The sequence below is a fragment of the Pseudoliparis swirei genome, chromosome 24, assembly GCF_029220125.1.
Source record: "Pseudoliparis swirei isolate HS2019 ecotype Mariana Trench chromosome 24, NWPU_hadal_v1, whole genome shotgun sequence".
Classification (NCBI taxonomy): domain Eukaryota; kingdom Metazoa; phylum Chordata; class Actinopteri; order Perciformes; family Liparidae; genus Pseudoliparis; species Pseudoliparis swirei.
Genome location: NC_079411.1, coordinates 24,988,669 through 25,004,357, shown reverse-complemented (window position 1 = coordinate 25,004,357; position 15,689 = coordinate 24,988,669). Strand labels below are relative to the sequence as shown.

At 41.2% G+C, this 15,689-nt stretch overlaps 1 protein-coding gene across 1 annotated transcript; it reads left to right on the top strand.

The window, feature by feature from the left end:
* Positions 1-6,376: 6,376 nt before the first annotated feature.
* On the top strand, positions 6,377-15,039 carry LOC130189649 (voltage-dependent calcium channel gamma-4 subunit-like). Its single transcript, XM_056408561.1, has 4 exons — positions 6,377-6,599; positions 10,889-10,972; positions 13,610-13,750; positions 14,492-15,039. The coding sequence occupies exons 1-4, from the start codon at positions 6,377-6,379 to the stop codon at positions 15,037-15,039; spliced, it is 996 nt and encodes a 331-aa protein (XP_056264536.1).
* The last annotated feature ends 650 nt before the right edge of the window (positions 15,040-15,689 follow it).

The following is a 15,689-nucleotide window of genomic DNA, read 5'->3' as shown; positions in this document are numbered from 1 at the left end:
ATATGAATAATGCATGACCCCCCCCCCCCCACCCCCTCACACACACACACCACACTCTCTATGACTGTTATCCTTTCTTCTCCATCTCTCTATTTTGGGTTTTTTCCCGCGTGGAAAAGGCTAATCTTCTTCAGCTCCGTCTGTTAGTCAGGCCGTCTCATTAATGCTGGATAGATGAGGTTTTTTTTGAAGGTTTTCCCGGAGGACTTCCTCTCTGTCATGGCCTCTCTGCGCTGTGCATGCCTTGTTAAGGTGATTCATTAATGAAATATTCTGATAGATCTGTATATGTGTGAATGGGTGTGTATTTCACGCTGCGTTGAAACAACTGGTTTGCTCCGTTTCTTTCAGTAATTGAACAATTTGTTTCACTTCAACTGTGAACTCTTTAAATCTAAGGCCAGAACAAACCAGTTATTTTCTGATTTAACCAAGATACACAAAGAAGGCCGCTGCCTCTCCTGCTAGGATGGACAAAATAATAAGAACACACAGGCAATCTCTGGAATCCTGAAGAACCATAAAATGATGTATACATATGATAGTTTTCATGAATGCTGCAAGTGGTTTGCCCATCATTTGTGATACTACAATAGTACACTAAAATCCAAAATATAATGAGTCTACACAGTGTTTTAACATCTTTTAAAAAGTAGAGGATTAAGAGCACACACCCCATCAGACAGACGGGGGAAGCTTTACTGGTTGAAGTTTGAAGCTTTAACTTCAAGCAGGGACTCAATGGATGGATATTGATAACAAGCACATCTTGTTCATTTAAACCTTGATTGGTTCAGTGCACATATTCCATTTTAACTGATTTGTTGCACACACAAAAACACTGGTCCCAAGAGTGGTTCCTTGTGCTGGACACTGGAATACATTGCTGTGTTTGTTCATTCAAGCTCAGGGGACAGAGAAAGAATAAAGAGAAGCACAACTACAAGCTTTACTTCAGAAGGTGCACGTCTACAGTGCATATCACTGTAGCTCAGAATGCATGTGGAAGATCACACATCTGCATGTGGAAGATCACACATCTGCATGTGGAAGATCACACATCTGCATGTGGAAGATCACACATCTGGATGTGCTTTGGTGTTAATGGTGATGGTTTTATGATGCGATGGGTTTGAATGTATTTGTGCTTTTGTGTTTTTTGTGTGTTCTAATACGGGTTTGAGACGGCGATGAGGGGGGCATGTTGTTGTTTGTTGTCAGTAGCAACGACACACAGAGTAATCTTTACCCAGAATTTGTTTTATATTTACTTTACATACCACCAAGCAGTACAGGCTGGTTCCGGTTTCGAAAACAAAGACAAATCTCATTTTCAAAAGAGCTCTATGGGCATAAGTCAACAAAAGAAATGTTTGGCTCGGCGCATGGCTTTTGGGCCGCTGACATTAAACATCAGCTTTGTCAGTGCACTTCCCCTGAGGAGCTTCTGGTCCTTTGATTCAAACATGAAGCTCCTCCTCCAGAAGGACCGACGTTAGCCAATCAAGAAAAACAATGCAACGGCAATTAAAAACAAGAGTAATTAAAAAGTATTAATATGACTTTACCGTGCCAAATAAAAAACACTGGTACCCATGCTGACTTGATTTGATGATGGAACCTTAAATATGTACTTGTGTTAGACAGGTTGTACTGTTTGTCTCGTGTGTACTTTGATAGGTGACTACCGACCTGTGGAAAGAGCAAGAGTGGCATGAAGTTATTTGAAAGGAGTAACTTGACCAGCCTCAACCTGGAGTGAGGTTCATGAGCAATATTGGACACAAGAGAGGGCACTGCACACAAATGTGAGTCTGCAGTGAAAGCAATGAATGCTGAGTCTGCAGTCTGCACATTTTCACAATTAACAAATCAAACAATAGTGAATTAACTGAGCCAAATAATTTAAGGTGGTGAGGTGAAGGACACAAAAGCAAATGAAACAAGGAGCCTGCAGGTACACAGGCACTGGTTCACATGTTCCACACACTTGTATGTAACAGCCACATCGCCTATTTCAGCTTCCTGAGGTTATGAATGTTATTCCACCTGAATGACACCAATCAGTCCAGTGTGCCAACTGCATACTGAAGGAGTCAGCCAACTACTCTGAGCCTTCTGACACCAAACAAGAGCCACAACAACATTAGGACCAAGTGCGGAGGAAAAGGATCCAAACAAATGCAAGGTTTTAAAAACAAAGTGAAACTTCACTTTTTTTAAATTGGGAGTAAACAAACCAACAGGTCTAAAACACCGAATCACCATCAAGGGCACCAACTCATAGAACACAGTAAATGGGCGAGACTCATAGATTAAATTTTATTAGCAATTAGTGACACATGATGATTAGTTGAATGATTATTCGCAGTTGGTAAAAAAATGTATACCAAAAAAAAAAAAATGACCTGGCTTGAAAATTGACCTTGACCTTTGACCCGATTGATCAAATGGTCTATAATTAATAACCAATCAATACCCAATCCATCATCCCACCAAATTCCATGGAATGTTCATGACCTTTGACATGTGATTTTTGACCTCTGACCTTGAAATGACTAATCAATCCCCCCCGATATAATAAATAATCATAAAAAATAATCATCCCACCAAATTTTCACATTTTTTTTTGAGTTTTTCAATACTTTTTGAATAACACGACATATAAACAAATAAATAAATAAATAAATATACAAGGCGATCAAAACATAACCTTCATTCACTTAAAGGTAACACTGGGGAATGAGACACACAGGGTTTAAATACACTGGGAAGGCGCAGGTGATTGGACACAGGTGTAAACAATCAGGCACAGGGCAGACAATCACAGGGACAGGAAGTGCAGGGAAACAGAGGACACGAGAAACGGGGACTTCAAAATAAAACAGGACACAAGACACAAAAACTCCAGATCCTGACACCCGCTGTCACAGCACAGACCGTGTTTCTTCACTCCATCATACTTTTTAAATACACCGTCATCATAACTGAGAGAAATTAAAACTATTAAGATAAGACTTTAAGTTGCAATTAACTGGAACTATTTAGAAATATAGGGGGAAACTATGTTGCTTGTGTGAACTCCTGCTTATATTAGCATTTGTGTTTTCTTTCTTTTAGCCCAATCTCATAAGCTCTCTAGCTCTCTCTCCTCCAGGCGCTGTCTGCACACATAACATCTCGCAAGTCTACAAGTGTCTTTGCTTCACATCTAACGATGTGATAAGTCGAGCAAGATAACAGGGATACAACTGGTTATGTTGCTCATTATCTTTAACCGTTCCTCATCTGGCAAATTAAGGGAAATCATGAACATGAACATCTTCTGGTTAGGGAGCTGTACATTACTTCCCCCGTCTTTTATTATTAATTACTATACTATGATGATTTATAAATTCACTGCAAACAGAAAAAGTTGTGACGTATAAGTGTTTTAAGAATGTTCTCCATAGCATGTTGACATTGTGAGGGAAGTTTCTCTATATTATCTGTTGCTGACTGCAGTCGCTATGATAACTTCACAGACATCACTCTGTACATTACAGCTGTTTCCACAAGAGAACCCATAAGTTGTTTTGTAATTATGTCCTCAAAATGATATACCATGTCGTTATATTTATGATAAGTGACAGTTGCCATCATATTCAACAGTATTATCCAACGTTTTAATGTTTCCTCTCCATCCCATTATTAATTGGTCCCTTTTACTCATTTGTATTTCAAACATTCAAAGGCTTCCTCCTTCCTTCATCCTACAATGTTTGCCAAAACCAGCCTGAATTTAGACAAAATGATTTCAAAAGAAATAACCAATCACTTCCATGATTGGGCCTCTGATTTCCCATCAAATAGCCCGGCCATGCAGCACTAATCTCCTTCAGTGGATAGGCCAGACTGTGGCAGCCACTCAAACTGGGAAGAAAACAAGTACAAAAAAGCAGTTAAGAAACACTAACAACCCTTAAACTGCCATCATTGTAAAAAACAGTTCAACGAGGTCATCGAGGAGGCGCTCTTGGCACCGTCCAAAACCTGCATTAAAAGAAGAAAACACTACGAGAAAAGAGGAAGCTGGCAGTTACCAGAGTGAAATGGTCAGCACTCTCCCAAGTGAGGGAGCATGGTAAAGGGAGGTAGTGAAGTTGAAAAGAACATGAGAATTAAACTCATTATCAGTGACCACTGTGTGCACTCATTACGACAGACACTTTACTCAGGCTGGCCGAGAAGCCAACATGTCAGAAGAAATGGAGGCACCCGGGCACATCTTGTCAGGTCGCAAAAGTGGCCCAAGGACAGTTAACTTGAAAGCAAAACTACTTTGTACATCTGAAGCGAAGAATCGTAGACGGAGCTGAAATTAAGTGGGCCAGCGTGGCGCATCACTCTGTAAGTCGTTTTCTATTCATGGATTTGTAGTAGTTTTTTAATATAGAAGTTCAGAACATATGCAATTTTAAGAAAGGCTCATTAAAGGACTAATTCTGAGGGACTTAGCAACTAATAGTTCACCAGACAATTTGTCTTTCTTTTTTTCTTTCTATAATACTAGTTTTGAATTTGCATCTAGTAATTCTTGGAAATGCGACACATTCTTTTGGTCTTTTGGTTAATTCTCTTTTTGTCATTTTGAAGGGCAATTCAGAGTCAAGAGCAGGCGCTGCTGTTGTAACAGTTTAGCTCCACATCTTCCTTTTTGTATGAGTTGTTTTCATCCTGTCTCACTAACTATCATGTCATTCCAGATCCTGCTTCCCATCTCGTCAGTCCAACTCCCTTCACCTGCCTCTGATCACTCCCTCGTTAGTCCCTCATTACCTTCACCTGGTCTTCATGCCCATCTCACCTGTTGCCCATTCCCCAATTAGTCCCTGTCTACTTAGGTTCCCTCACTTGCACTTGTCCTCTGCCAGATTGTCTTGTGTTTTTCCGACCAAGCCCTTGAGCGTTCCACAGTGTGTTTGATTATTCTGTCTGTTCCGTTCCTGACAACGCTCTCAGTAAAGGATCTTTATTTGCATTATTGTCTCCCGAGTCGTGCATTTGGGTCCACCCGAATCCCACCGGGACCGCTGTGGGCCTGTAAAGACTGTTGTGCGATATCATAATATAGTATGCAAAACTCCACTCCATCCCACAAGATCATGATGATAGATAAATATATAATAAGAAAAATACCTCAAATGCCATGCAGGGTTTCAAATGGCAGGCCTGGCCATAACATCAACTTTAGACATTCCTTTTCAACATGAGTTTCTGGTGGGGGGCGAAGATTAATGTCTTGCTTTTCAACTTTTAAGAGCTGGGTGATCTTGCAAGCCGACTGCTCAAACTTCAAAGTGGTTTTAATGGATGTTTTAAGAAATATTTCATTAGTGGTGATGCTTTCAGCTTCTTTTAAGTTGCCACTAGTTCCACCACACATCTCTCTCATCTCCACTCTGCTCTCAGTGGTGGTCTTTTTATCCGTTGCTTGATTTCTAGATGTTTTGGAAAATATTTGGCACCCAGTGTCAGAGCTGCATGTTTATGTGTGTGTATGCTCTTGCGAGTTGGTGTGTGGGTTTGTAGAACTGCTTTATTATTGTTTAATAGTGTTCTTCTTCTTTAAATTTGATTGGCGGATCGCAACCAACTTGCCTAGGTGCATACCGCCACCTACTGTACCGGAGTGTGCAGATTCATGTATAACTGTATTAACTACTCAAAAAAATAAAAAATAACAAAATAATAACAAAATAAACCGATAAAACAAAACAAAATACTAATTAACTGCCCAACTACTGACCCCGCCAACAGACCTACTCGCCACTAAATCCTGCGGCCTAGCCCCGTATCTTTGGCAAATCGCCGTGTTTAATAGTCTGATGGACATTATGTTACATATAGTGTAGGCCAGCAGCTGTTCAAGCCCTTGTTCCCCATTGGCTGGGCTCCGGCCACTGAAGGTGTGGTCTGGATGAACGATGCTCCATCCTTTGTTTTAAACCTTGCAGTTCAATGTTGGATAGTGAAGACACGTAGTCGTGTGTGATTGCATAGGTGTTGATCGTTAAAGAACACTTCTTCAGGGGATGCGTTTCCTTTTCTTCTTCTTTTGTATTCCCACCTGTGGGAGGGATTCAAGAAGTCCAGTCAACTCGGAGGAATTCAACTCAGAGTGCCAACGTGTCAATATCGGAAACTTGGTTTGAACTCCCACTGACGTTGAGGAGGAAGAGGAGCACCAAATCAAGCAGTTATTGATCGATTATTTGCTCGATGAGAGGAAAAGAACGCGAGACGCGCGCGCTTCCCCTCGCCACGATCATGGGCACCGCGCGCTCCTCGCCGAGTGCGTAAGCTGCTGTGGAGGATCCACACATTATGAGACGACATGGCATGGTGTGAGCGAGGGATTCAGACTCTGCTGGCCATCGTGGGCGCCTTCGCCGCCTTCAGTCTCATGACTATCGCCATTGGCACCGACTACTGGCTTTACTCCCGGGCGTACATCTGCAACACCACGAATGCCTCCGCGGAGGATTCCGAGATGCAAAACAAGAAAGTCAGAGGCGACCTGACGCACTCTGGGCTCTGGAGGATCTGCTGTATCGAAGGTAGTGTGTAATAAGTTAGTATTTTTTAATTTCATGATCATTGTATTACTTTTGCTTGTTGTGCTGATTGGCACTGCATTTGGTCCAATTATGATCTCCTTCTGAGTGTTTGTTTTACGCCGGTGAGATGACGAGGTAGCTACGCAGTTTGATTGATCTAATTGTCATGACATGTTCTGCAAGTAAAATGAACTGAATTTAAATGGAGATTAGAATTGGGAACCCTCAATGAAAATATGACGAGTCACCAGAAATTGAAACCTGCCAACGGGTGCATCATCATTTTCAGTACTTTGTATTTTAAACTATTGTTCAATGAGTTGAATAGCATTACACAAGTTGCGTGCGCATGGTATTGAATAGTATAGCTGTGCGTAATACTTCGTTTGCGTCGCTTTTATGATGATTTATTACAGATGACATAGATAAGTCTATGTCTTACATTGTGTGACAAACAAGAAAGGCTGCTTGCTAGTAATAATTTAAGAATTGGTTTTAATAGTCTCAACTTTATATTGTTGCTTAGAAAATACTTCAATAGCATAGCTTAGACTGATTACATTAATGTCAGCCTCAAAACTCAGAAGTAATTAGCAATAACCAGATTTGCTTTATAAAAACCTGGCAACATTTTCTTAGCTGTGCTGCGTCAATGATGCCCAACACAGCCTAAGGAGTTTTGGGTTGGACTTTCTGCACTGGTTGATCAGCTAGTTGTTGTTTGGGCACGTGTGCGCACCATTGCGCGCGACTGCTCAATCAGTTGATCCGTGTAAATGTAATCCCCAGTGACTCCTTTCATCAGCCCAGCCCGATGTGTCGCTGTCCACTGCTGCCGGTGCTGAAACCTCCACCTTTCTTTCTTCTTCAGTAAACTGACAACCAGGCTAAATGACTTGGCTAAATAAAGAAGTATAAATGTGCCAGAACACCTCCGATGCATGATGCCAAATACTGTAGAAACAGTCACACGACAGTAATGTTCGTAACCAGGCAGAATTTGGTTGATCAGCTCTTCCACACTCGCCTACAGGTGTCACTCTGGCGTGTTTATCGCTGTTCATTCGTGTTTTGTAGCTGAACAGAGGTTGCAGTTGCAATCCCACGACAAAGTACACAAAAGCAATTTGTTGTGTGTAATTTCATTTGAATTGTTCCAATCACATTACAGCATTACCAATGAGCACATCACTGAATCGTACAGTTTAGCCTACCGTCAAGAAAATGTTTATGACATTTTATATTTTTATTTCTTTATGCACCCTCAGACGTGAGCGAAGAGGCAACACGCGCCCAGAGGTGTGTGTCGTATGCCAATCAATGCAGCCAAGAAGTCACGCTCCACTGTAACTACTCTAACTGGAGTTTTTTATATAGTATTATTTGTATCAAAAGACACGTTTAATTTCTCCCACTATTAACCCCTTGAAAAAATCCTGAACAGAAGGGAGATGAAGTGTTTGCTGTCGCATCTGTCGTCTTTTCCACCATTTTCTCTTCCCCTGCTTATATTTGTAGACACTTCTTTTCTTCAGCCCCTCCCCCCCTCTCTCTCATACACACACACACACACACACTGTTGTGAAATTAAATTAAACTGGTCTCTGGTGGTGGCACACGTGTACCTACACCTGATGCTGGATGAGCCCAAAGGACTTTCCAAGACATTGGATGTGTGTTAATGTTAATTCTATACAATCAAATAATGAACATTAAAGTATGGATTCTGTATATTCTATGTGTCAAAATTTGAAGAAGTTATTTGAGTTCCTACCTACATTTTGTACATTTTATCTTTGTGGCGGATTCTTTTCTGATTTATAAATAATAATTTTTAAAAAGGTGTCAGAGGTTTAATCATCCATTCATTTCGCTATCCATTTTTGAGAATTGCATTAGGTCAAATGAGCAATAGTGAGCCCCGGGACACTTGGCTAACCTTGTTGCGTGTCTCTTTTACGTGCCAGACGGACGTGTGTGAGGTGTTGTGCCGTGTAGAACAAGGAGGAGGTTCATTGATGACGAGCACCAATCCAATGTCAAATGAGCTTTTAAAAGGGAACAAAGTGAAGTCTTGTTCCGCAGCCAGCGATGCTGAAATATAACAACAATTCTCACTTAAGCCGGTCACCCCTGATAACTTAACATGCTGGAGTGGCGCTAAAAGACCTGATGTGTTTTTAAAAAGCATTGGGTACAACTTTTAATGGACAAATCCGACTGATTTGCTGTCAGCCACCATCTCACCAAGTTTCTTTTCTTTATGCGATTATTTGACATTGTCTGTGTCAGAAAGGCTGCTTTCCGGCTTTGTTAGTGTGTGTTAGTCTGGTGAATGCATTAGTAGGATGTCAAATGCGTCCTCTGAGCCAGCTAGTAATGGGAGGAGAGGGGGGTTAGGGTTGCCATGGTGAAGCTATGCTGAGTAATAAAAGATGGGCTCCGTTCTCCTAGACACATGGGCTTTGGGGAGATACCTCCCTACTGAGCCCTCTCTCTTTCGCTCTCCTCTCTCTATTTTTCTGACCGTCATTCCTCTAATTTTTAACACACCTGCCTTCTGTGTATTTCTTTTTACAATTTTAATACAAAAATGTAACTTTGACGTGTTTGTTTATACAAAATAGCCCTACATTATTTGTTATCTTTTACCCTGCACCTGTCACTGCTTTTCCTAAACCTCTGGATGCCACAATTAGGAGAACATATCCAATAACATGGAAACACTGATCTTATATAATAATAATAAATCTGAGGATTATTATTATTATTATTATATATAAAATACATGCGAGATACACACCGATACACACCGAGTATAATGATTATATTACTGATTGTGCTTCTGTGTCGATCCAAAGAAAGGGCTTTACGTAAAAGATCAAAAGGAAGCTAAGGGGGATTTAAAGTGGAAAACGTTTTAGAACACTGGAGGGAGAGAAGTGGGTAACTGACACATGAGAGTGGCAAGAGTGATCTCAAAAGAGACAGAAGATGAGAGTTTAAAGAGACTGAGAGGATGAGATGGAGAGAGTCGGCATGTTTTGTTCATTAACCATGAACATTTAGCAGAGAAATGTGACATTGAGATGGTGTGCTGATGGCTAGAATGAAATCGTTAAAACAAAACATCCTTATGGCCGAACAAATAGGCCAAAAGCATTTGGAAATACATAATTTCCAAGACAAAACCCTTAGGAAGAGCCGTTTACCCCAAATTCCATTTAGCTCGAAGCTATGCTAAGTAGACTGCATGAAGCCACGTCCGTGGTCCGTAGAGTGCAGTGGCTTTAAAGGTGCCCGGTGGAGTACTTCATATACATTGTTAATGCACTGTGTGTATCCTTGAAACATGACAAATGTGTTGAATGCATTTCCTTACTCATAATAGGACATACAAAGCATGTTAACATGTATATTTAAAATATTGCATTGTTTGCGTACTGAAGAGGTATTTCATGATATTAGGTATTTAATTATATTATGCATTTAATTCAGGCACATCTGCTTGAGGGGATGTGAATAAGTCCGGTTGGGTTTTCTTTTCCCGGCGAGAAGATACACTTTTGGAGGAAATTGTGTCTATTAAAAGGAGAATGACATTATCTCAAGAACCAGATTATGAAATTTCAACATGGCTTATTATATATTTTTCTTCTGTTACAAGAATAACAAAGCACTGACATTGCTGTCACCTGTTGCAGTTTATAGAGTATGAAATAATCCAAGCTGTGTTAAATTTAGCTTTTTATAAATTCCATACATATACGTGTGTTTGTGTGTGTGTGTCTAGGATTGTTTAGGCAGAAATGACAGGATGTGGCAGCGAAGCCAGACGTCGGCCTTTTAATTCAAAGTTTAACCTTTCAATATTCATAATTCTCTTGAAAATGGGGGGAAGATTTCTGGAGGAAGAGACTGGTTCTCTGAAAAGAAGGTGCCCGAGGGCTTGAGAACCCCAGATCCACAACAACCTGTCCTCAGATGCTTTCTGACATGGTTAGAGGTGAAAACAAGACAGTTCAGCCTTAGTTTAGAGATCATTTCCCAAAGATTGGCTCCTGTTGTCTTTAACCTTTTTATCTCATGATTCTAAATGCTGCACGTTGATTTAGTGGATGGTTAACATCTAATTATTTGTATTCCTTCTCTCCTAATTAGATAATCTCATGTCCTTGCTCCATTACCGGGCACATTATTTCCCCTAAACAATGATAATTTCATCGCTGCACAACCTGTTACTGTCCTCAGTTTCATTCACACTCTGTGTGCTTTTTGCTTGTCAACAGGTATCAACAAAGGAAGCTGTTTTCGGATCAATCATTTTCCAGGTGATAACGACTACGATACAGACAGCTCAGAGTACATCCTACGTAAGTCATCGCAACCTCTTCCTCTTCAAACCCTTAAAGTGAATGCGTGAGGGAGAGTAAAGGTTTTACATTGAAGTAGTTTGATGAAGACTTGTCACCCTGTATGGTTACACTGAAAACGGTCAAAACACTATGGGTCGTCTTATTGTAGTTCGGTTAGGGAATGGCTGGGAGCCACGGGGAGTAGGACTCATAAGAAGACTTTGAGACGAGGTAGTGGGATTGAAAAGAACAAGGTCTACACTCGGCAAATATTTAGAGACGACCTGACCCAGAACAAGGGGTGGACACAGACTAAATACACAGGGAACGAGCCACAGGAGGAACAATGAGGGCGGGGTCTGCAATCACACAGGTGGAAACAATGAGGGCGGGGTCTGCAATCACACAGGTGGAAACAATGAGGGCGGGGTCTGCAATCACACAGGTGGAAACAATGAGGACGGGGTCTGCAATCACACAGGAGGAAACAATGAGGGCGGAGTCTGCAATCACACAGGTGGAAACAATGAGGGCGGAGTCTGCAATCACACAGGAGGAAACAATCAGTGCGGTTACATGCAATCGAATTATTGGCTTAGTCGGACTGAAATCGAATTATCCGTTTCATGTAAACACCTTAGTCGGACTATGTGCGGTCCGACTTGGATCCGATCTAACATTGTCCCTGGATAGCTCGGTCCGATCCAGTTGATAATTCGACTCGCGGCATGTAACTCTGAATTCGATTCGAACTGGACTTTGCGTCTTCGCATGCTCGAGATCCGCCTCCCTCCCTCCCATGTCGTGACCCGAAGTCGAAAGAGCGATAAATTAAATTCTCCGTGTACCTTGCGGCGTCTTCTCTCCGTTATCAACTCAGCCAATAGCGCCATTTGCATTCGCTGTACTCCTATTAACACCATGGAAGAATAGTAGAGAGATGTAGCTTCACCTCGCTCTCTGTTCGCCATCTTTCTCGAAATGTTGTTGTTGGTGGTGGTGAAGAGGTCAAGCGGAAATGGCTGTATCACCACGAGTTGTAATGAAAACAGCGCCACCTATCGTATCGGATGTGACATGCTTCCAATGATTCGAATTACTCACTGCCATGTATATTGGGATAACAGCAGATCCCCCAAAAGATAGCATAGTCCGACTAAAGCAAGATTCGAATGATACCATCATGTAAACGCACTGACTGAGGAACAAGGCAGACAATCACAGGAACAGGAAATGCAGGGGAACAGATGCCACGAGAGATAGGGACTTCAAAATAAGACACAAAAACTCCGGATCATGACAAGTTGTTGTTGTTGTGTATTTTATTCAGTCAATAATTGCAATACAATACAATATTATTATATATAATAAAGCAAACAGAGAGACTGAAAGGGTATAGGTAGAAGCAACAATGCGTATATATTCCTATCTTAAATTATTATGATCAGATAATTAATATAAAATAAACAGTTCAATCCATTTATCCAGGTTTCAGATCATCTTCACTCTGCATATCACATTTGGCTTCTAGTTTGATACCCTGGCACTTATGGCAGCGTTACTACATGTGTCAGCCGGGAGTGCTTTATGTTGCCATTTCAGGACAGCTTAAGCTTGTCAGAAATGTCATAATGTGGCATGTGAATTGCCATGAATTACCGTATAATGGCATGCCTGTCTTCTGCATAGTGTACATACACGGTTGCTGGCCAGCAGCCTTCTTCTTCTATGTATTGTTGCATATGCTGGCTTGTTGACACCACCTGTTGATCAGTGGAAAAGAGGGAACCCATTAGAAGGACTGTGTCTTGCTAGAATAATAGTCAAGTTGCAGTTTATATCCATGTCTGTCCAAAATGTCATTACATTATCATTTGATCCTGTTTCACATGTGTGTGAATTGTTCATAATTAGAACATGAATTCTTTGTTTGGGCCAAAATTAATTTTTGAAGTCACATTGACTTTAACCACCAACATCTAATCAGTTTCACCTTGGTTACAGGTTAGTGTCAAATTTCAAATTATTCCCTCAAGGTATTCCTGAATTATGGCATGCATGAGAATGCCACAATCATCATGCACATTCAGATGAAGTGGCGGGCAACCGAAAACATATTGCCTCTGTTTCACAGCTGTCGTCGGCCCTAAAAAAAATAGATAGCTGCTACCTAGGGCTGATAGAGCTTTAAAACCCCTCAGGGAACTTAGTCTGGTCAATATTTGTGTATTAACAAAGATATTAAATGGCTATTTGTAATGTGAAAGATGTTTTTCATACACAGAGAATCACCTGCAGTTCCCCTCAGCTCCGCAGAGAATGTCAGTGTCTTTAAGCTTTTACGGTTTTACAGCCTGCAACTTTACTCTTGATTCACTCTAACGTTTCTTTTCCAGCTGATGTGAATGTGACAGCAAAAAAAAAAAAAAACTCTGATAAAGCTATTGTTCACTGGCCTCCAACTTGTTAATACTGGATTTGCCAGGGGGACATACATATTATATTACTCCTACTTCAACTGATTCTACGTTTTCTACTCATTGTGAATGAATCACATGCTATTCGGCCTTTGTATTCATATATTTAAAGCTATGTGTTGCTTCATTTGACGTCTTCACAAAAAGGCTTCACTGTCTCTGTGTCGGCTGTGAACAGGTGCAGTGCGAGCATCGAGCCTGTTCCCTATTCTCAGCACCGTCCTGCTGATGGTGGGTGGCCTGTGTGTCGGAGTTGGACGCATCTACAACAACAAGAACAACATCCTGTTGACTGCTGGCATCCTGTTTGTGGCTGCAGGTATCACGGGTCTGACGGCCCCCCCTTCAGATGAGCACACAAACAACAATAAGATAATGTGCACAAACAGGAAGAGGGAGAAGGTCATAAGCAGAGACATAGTCTTGTTATTTTCCCATTAAGACAAGTGACCACCGTATACACTTTACATCTTCTCTTTTCCATGGAAGTGACACATTATTATTTGTGAATATTCAAAGAAGAATGTGAGAAGGTAAACATCGACAGAGAAGGTGTGAATGTTCAAGTTGCTTACTTGTTAAGGGGATTCTTACATGAAAAGAAATAGGCCTCACTTTGAAAAGTTGATTTTCTCAGATGCTGAATGTGATGAAATTAATTAAAAGTCATCTTTATTTTCAATTTTCCATTTTTTAGAATCCTGTCCGACATAAAGTGAGCAATAATCATAGGGCTCCACAAGGGATAAAGTGATCAGTAATAAAGTGCAAACAATTAACAACAACAACAAAGAACATTTAGACAACATATCATTTATAAATTAAGAACTCTAAAAAAAAAAATCATTTAAAATGTGCGTCCGTATTGTAGCAGCAGTCAGACAGAGTGTTTACATACGAGTGTAAAAGTCTAAATGTAGATGTAGAGAGGAGAGTCAGTCTCTTGATGAACACACTGCTGGAATCTGTAGGCCTTATCATCCACTTGTCATGTATAGCTCTTCTTTAATCTTCCCTCTTCATCTTCTTCATCTCTCCATCTCCTCGCTCCTCCATTCAGGCCTGAGCAACATCATCGGCATCATCGTCTACATCTCCAGCAACGCCGGCGATCCCAGTGACAAGAAAGACGAGGACAAGAAGAACCACTACAGCTACGGCTGGTCTTTCTACTTCGGCGCGCTCTCCTTCATCGTGGCTGAATCCGTGGGTGTTCTCGCAGTCAACATGTATATCGAGAAAAACAAAGAGACGCACTTCCGAGCCCAACGCGACTTGATCAAAACCACCTCGTCTTCTTCGCCGTACTCTCGCATTCCAAGTTACCGCTACCGGCGGAGGCGCTCGCGCTCCAGTTCGAGGTCAAGTGACCCGTCCCGCGAGCCCTCCCCGGTGGGGATGAAGATGGGTGGAGGAAGTGGGAGAGGAGGGTTGAGCATGGGTTTGCCAATGGGGGATATTTCTCTGTACACCCTCAGCAGGGAGTCTATGAAGGGTGGAAGTGCGACTGGAGGGCCCTACAGTCCAGAGAGGGACTTTTTGCAAGTCCACAACTGCTTTCACAGAGATCTGAAAGATGGCGTGAACAGGAGGACCACGCCAGTATGAAGTCACGAGGGTGTTGCCCTATAAGTCCATAAGCTTGATGGAAGATGCTAGATATTGTACGGTTGATGAGAAAAGGACAATTCCTCTCCGCAGCTGTTCAGGCAGCAACGGTGTTGAAAGGTCAGAGCTAAAAATATTTCTTTTGTTGCGTCCTTCTGTGCTAGAAAAGTCTTAAACTATGTTTCATTTGGTGGAGGAGGAAAGAGGACATTAAGAGTACATTTTTATAATATGACTGTCTGAAAAGGGGATGCAGACATTTTGTCGTAACAAGAGTTCTGTAATTATTAATTAAATTGTTAAATCCACTATTTGTGAGGCTGAATACTTGTTCAGGCATTCTTTAAAGGACAATTGCTCAATAAAAGAATTAAGCTTTTAAAGGCTAAATATTGAACTACAAGTAGAAATAGCTGGACAGTGTTTTAAAAATTAACTTATTTCTTGAGACGAGATGTTGTTCGTCTCCAAAATGTGTCAAAAGGAGGTGATTCATGTCATTGTTGAAGTATAAATGTGTTGTATTTGCAACCTAACACTACTGGTGCTAACTTCATCTGTACACCTTTGAGAGTCTTAAGCCTTTTCAACTGTGAAGTGTGTGTTACGGCTCAGATACTGCCACACTATGAAGGTTGTGAGATAGTAAT

What these genes read in the sequence shown, in the direction of transcription:
- LOC130189649 (XM_056408561.1), top strand. Translation starts at nt 6,377, where the DNA reads ATGGCATGGTGTGAGCGAGGGATTCAGACTCTGCTGGCCATCGTGGGC. An exon ending in GAGGATCTGCTGTATCGAAG is followed by an intron (nt 6,600 to 10,888) that starts GTAGTGTGTAAT and finishes GCTTGTCAACAG; the next exon opens with GTATCAACAAAGGAAGCTGT. An exon ending in CATCCTGTTTGTGGCTGCAG is followed by an intron (nt 13,751 to 14,491) that starts GTATCACGGGTC and finishes TCCTCCATTCAG; the next exon opens with GCCTGAGCAACATCATCGGC.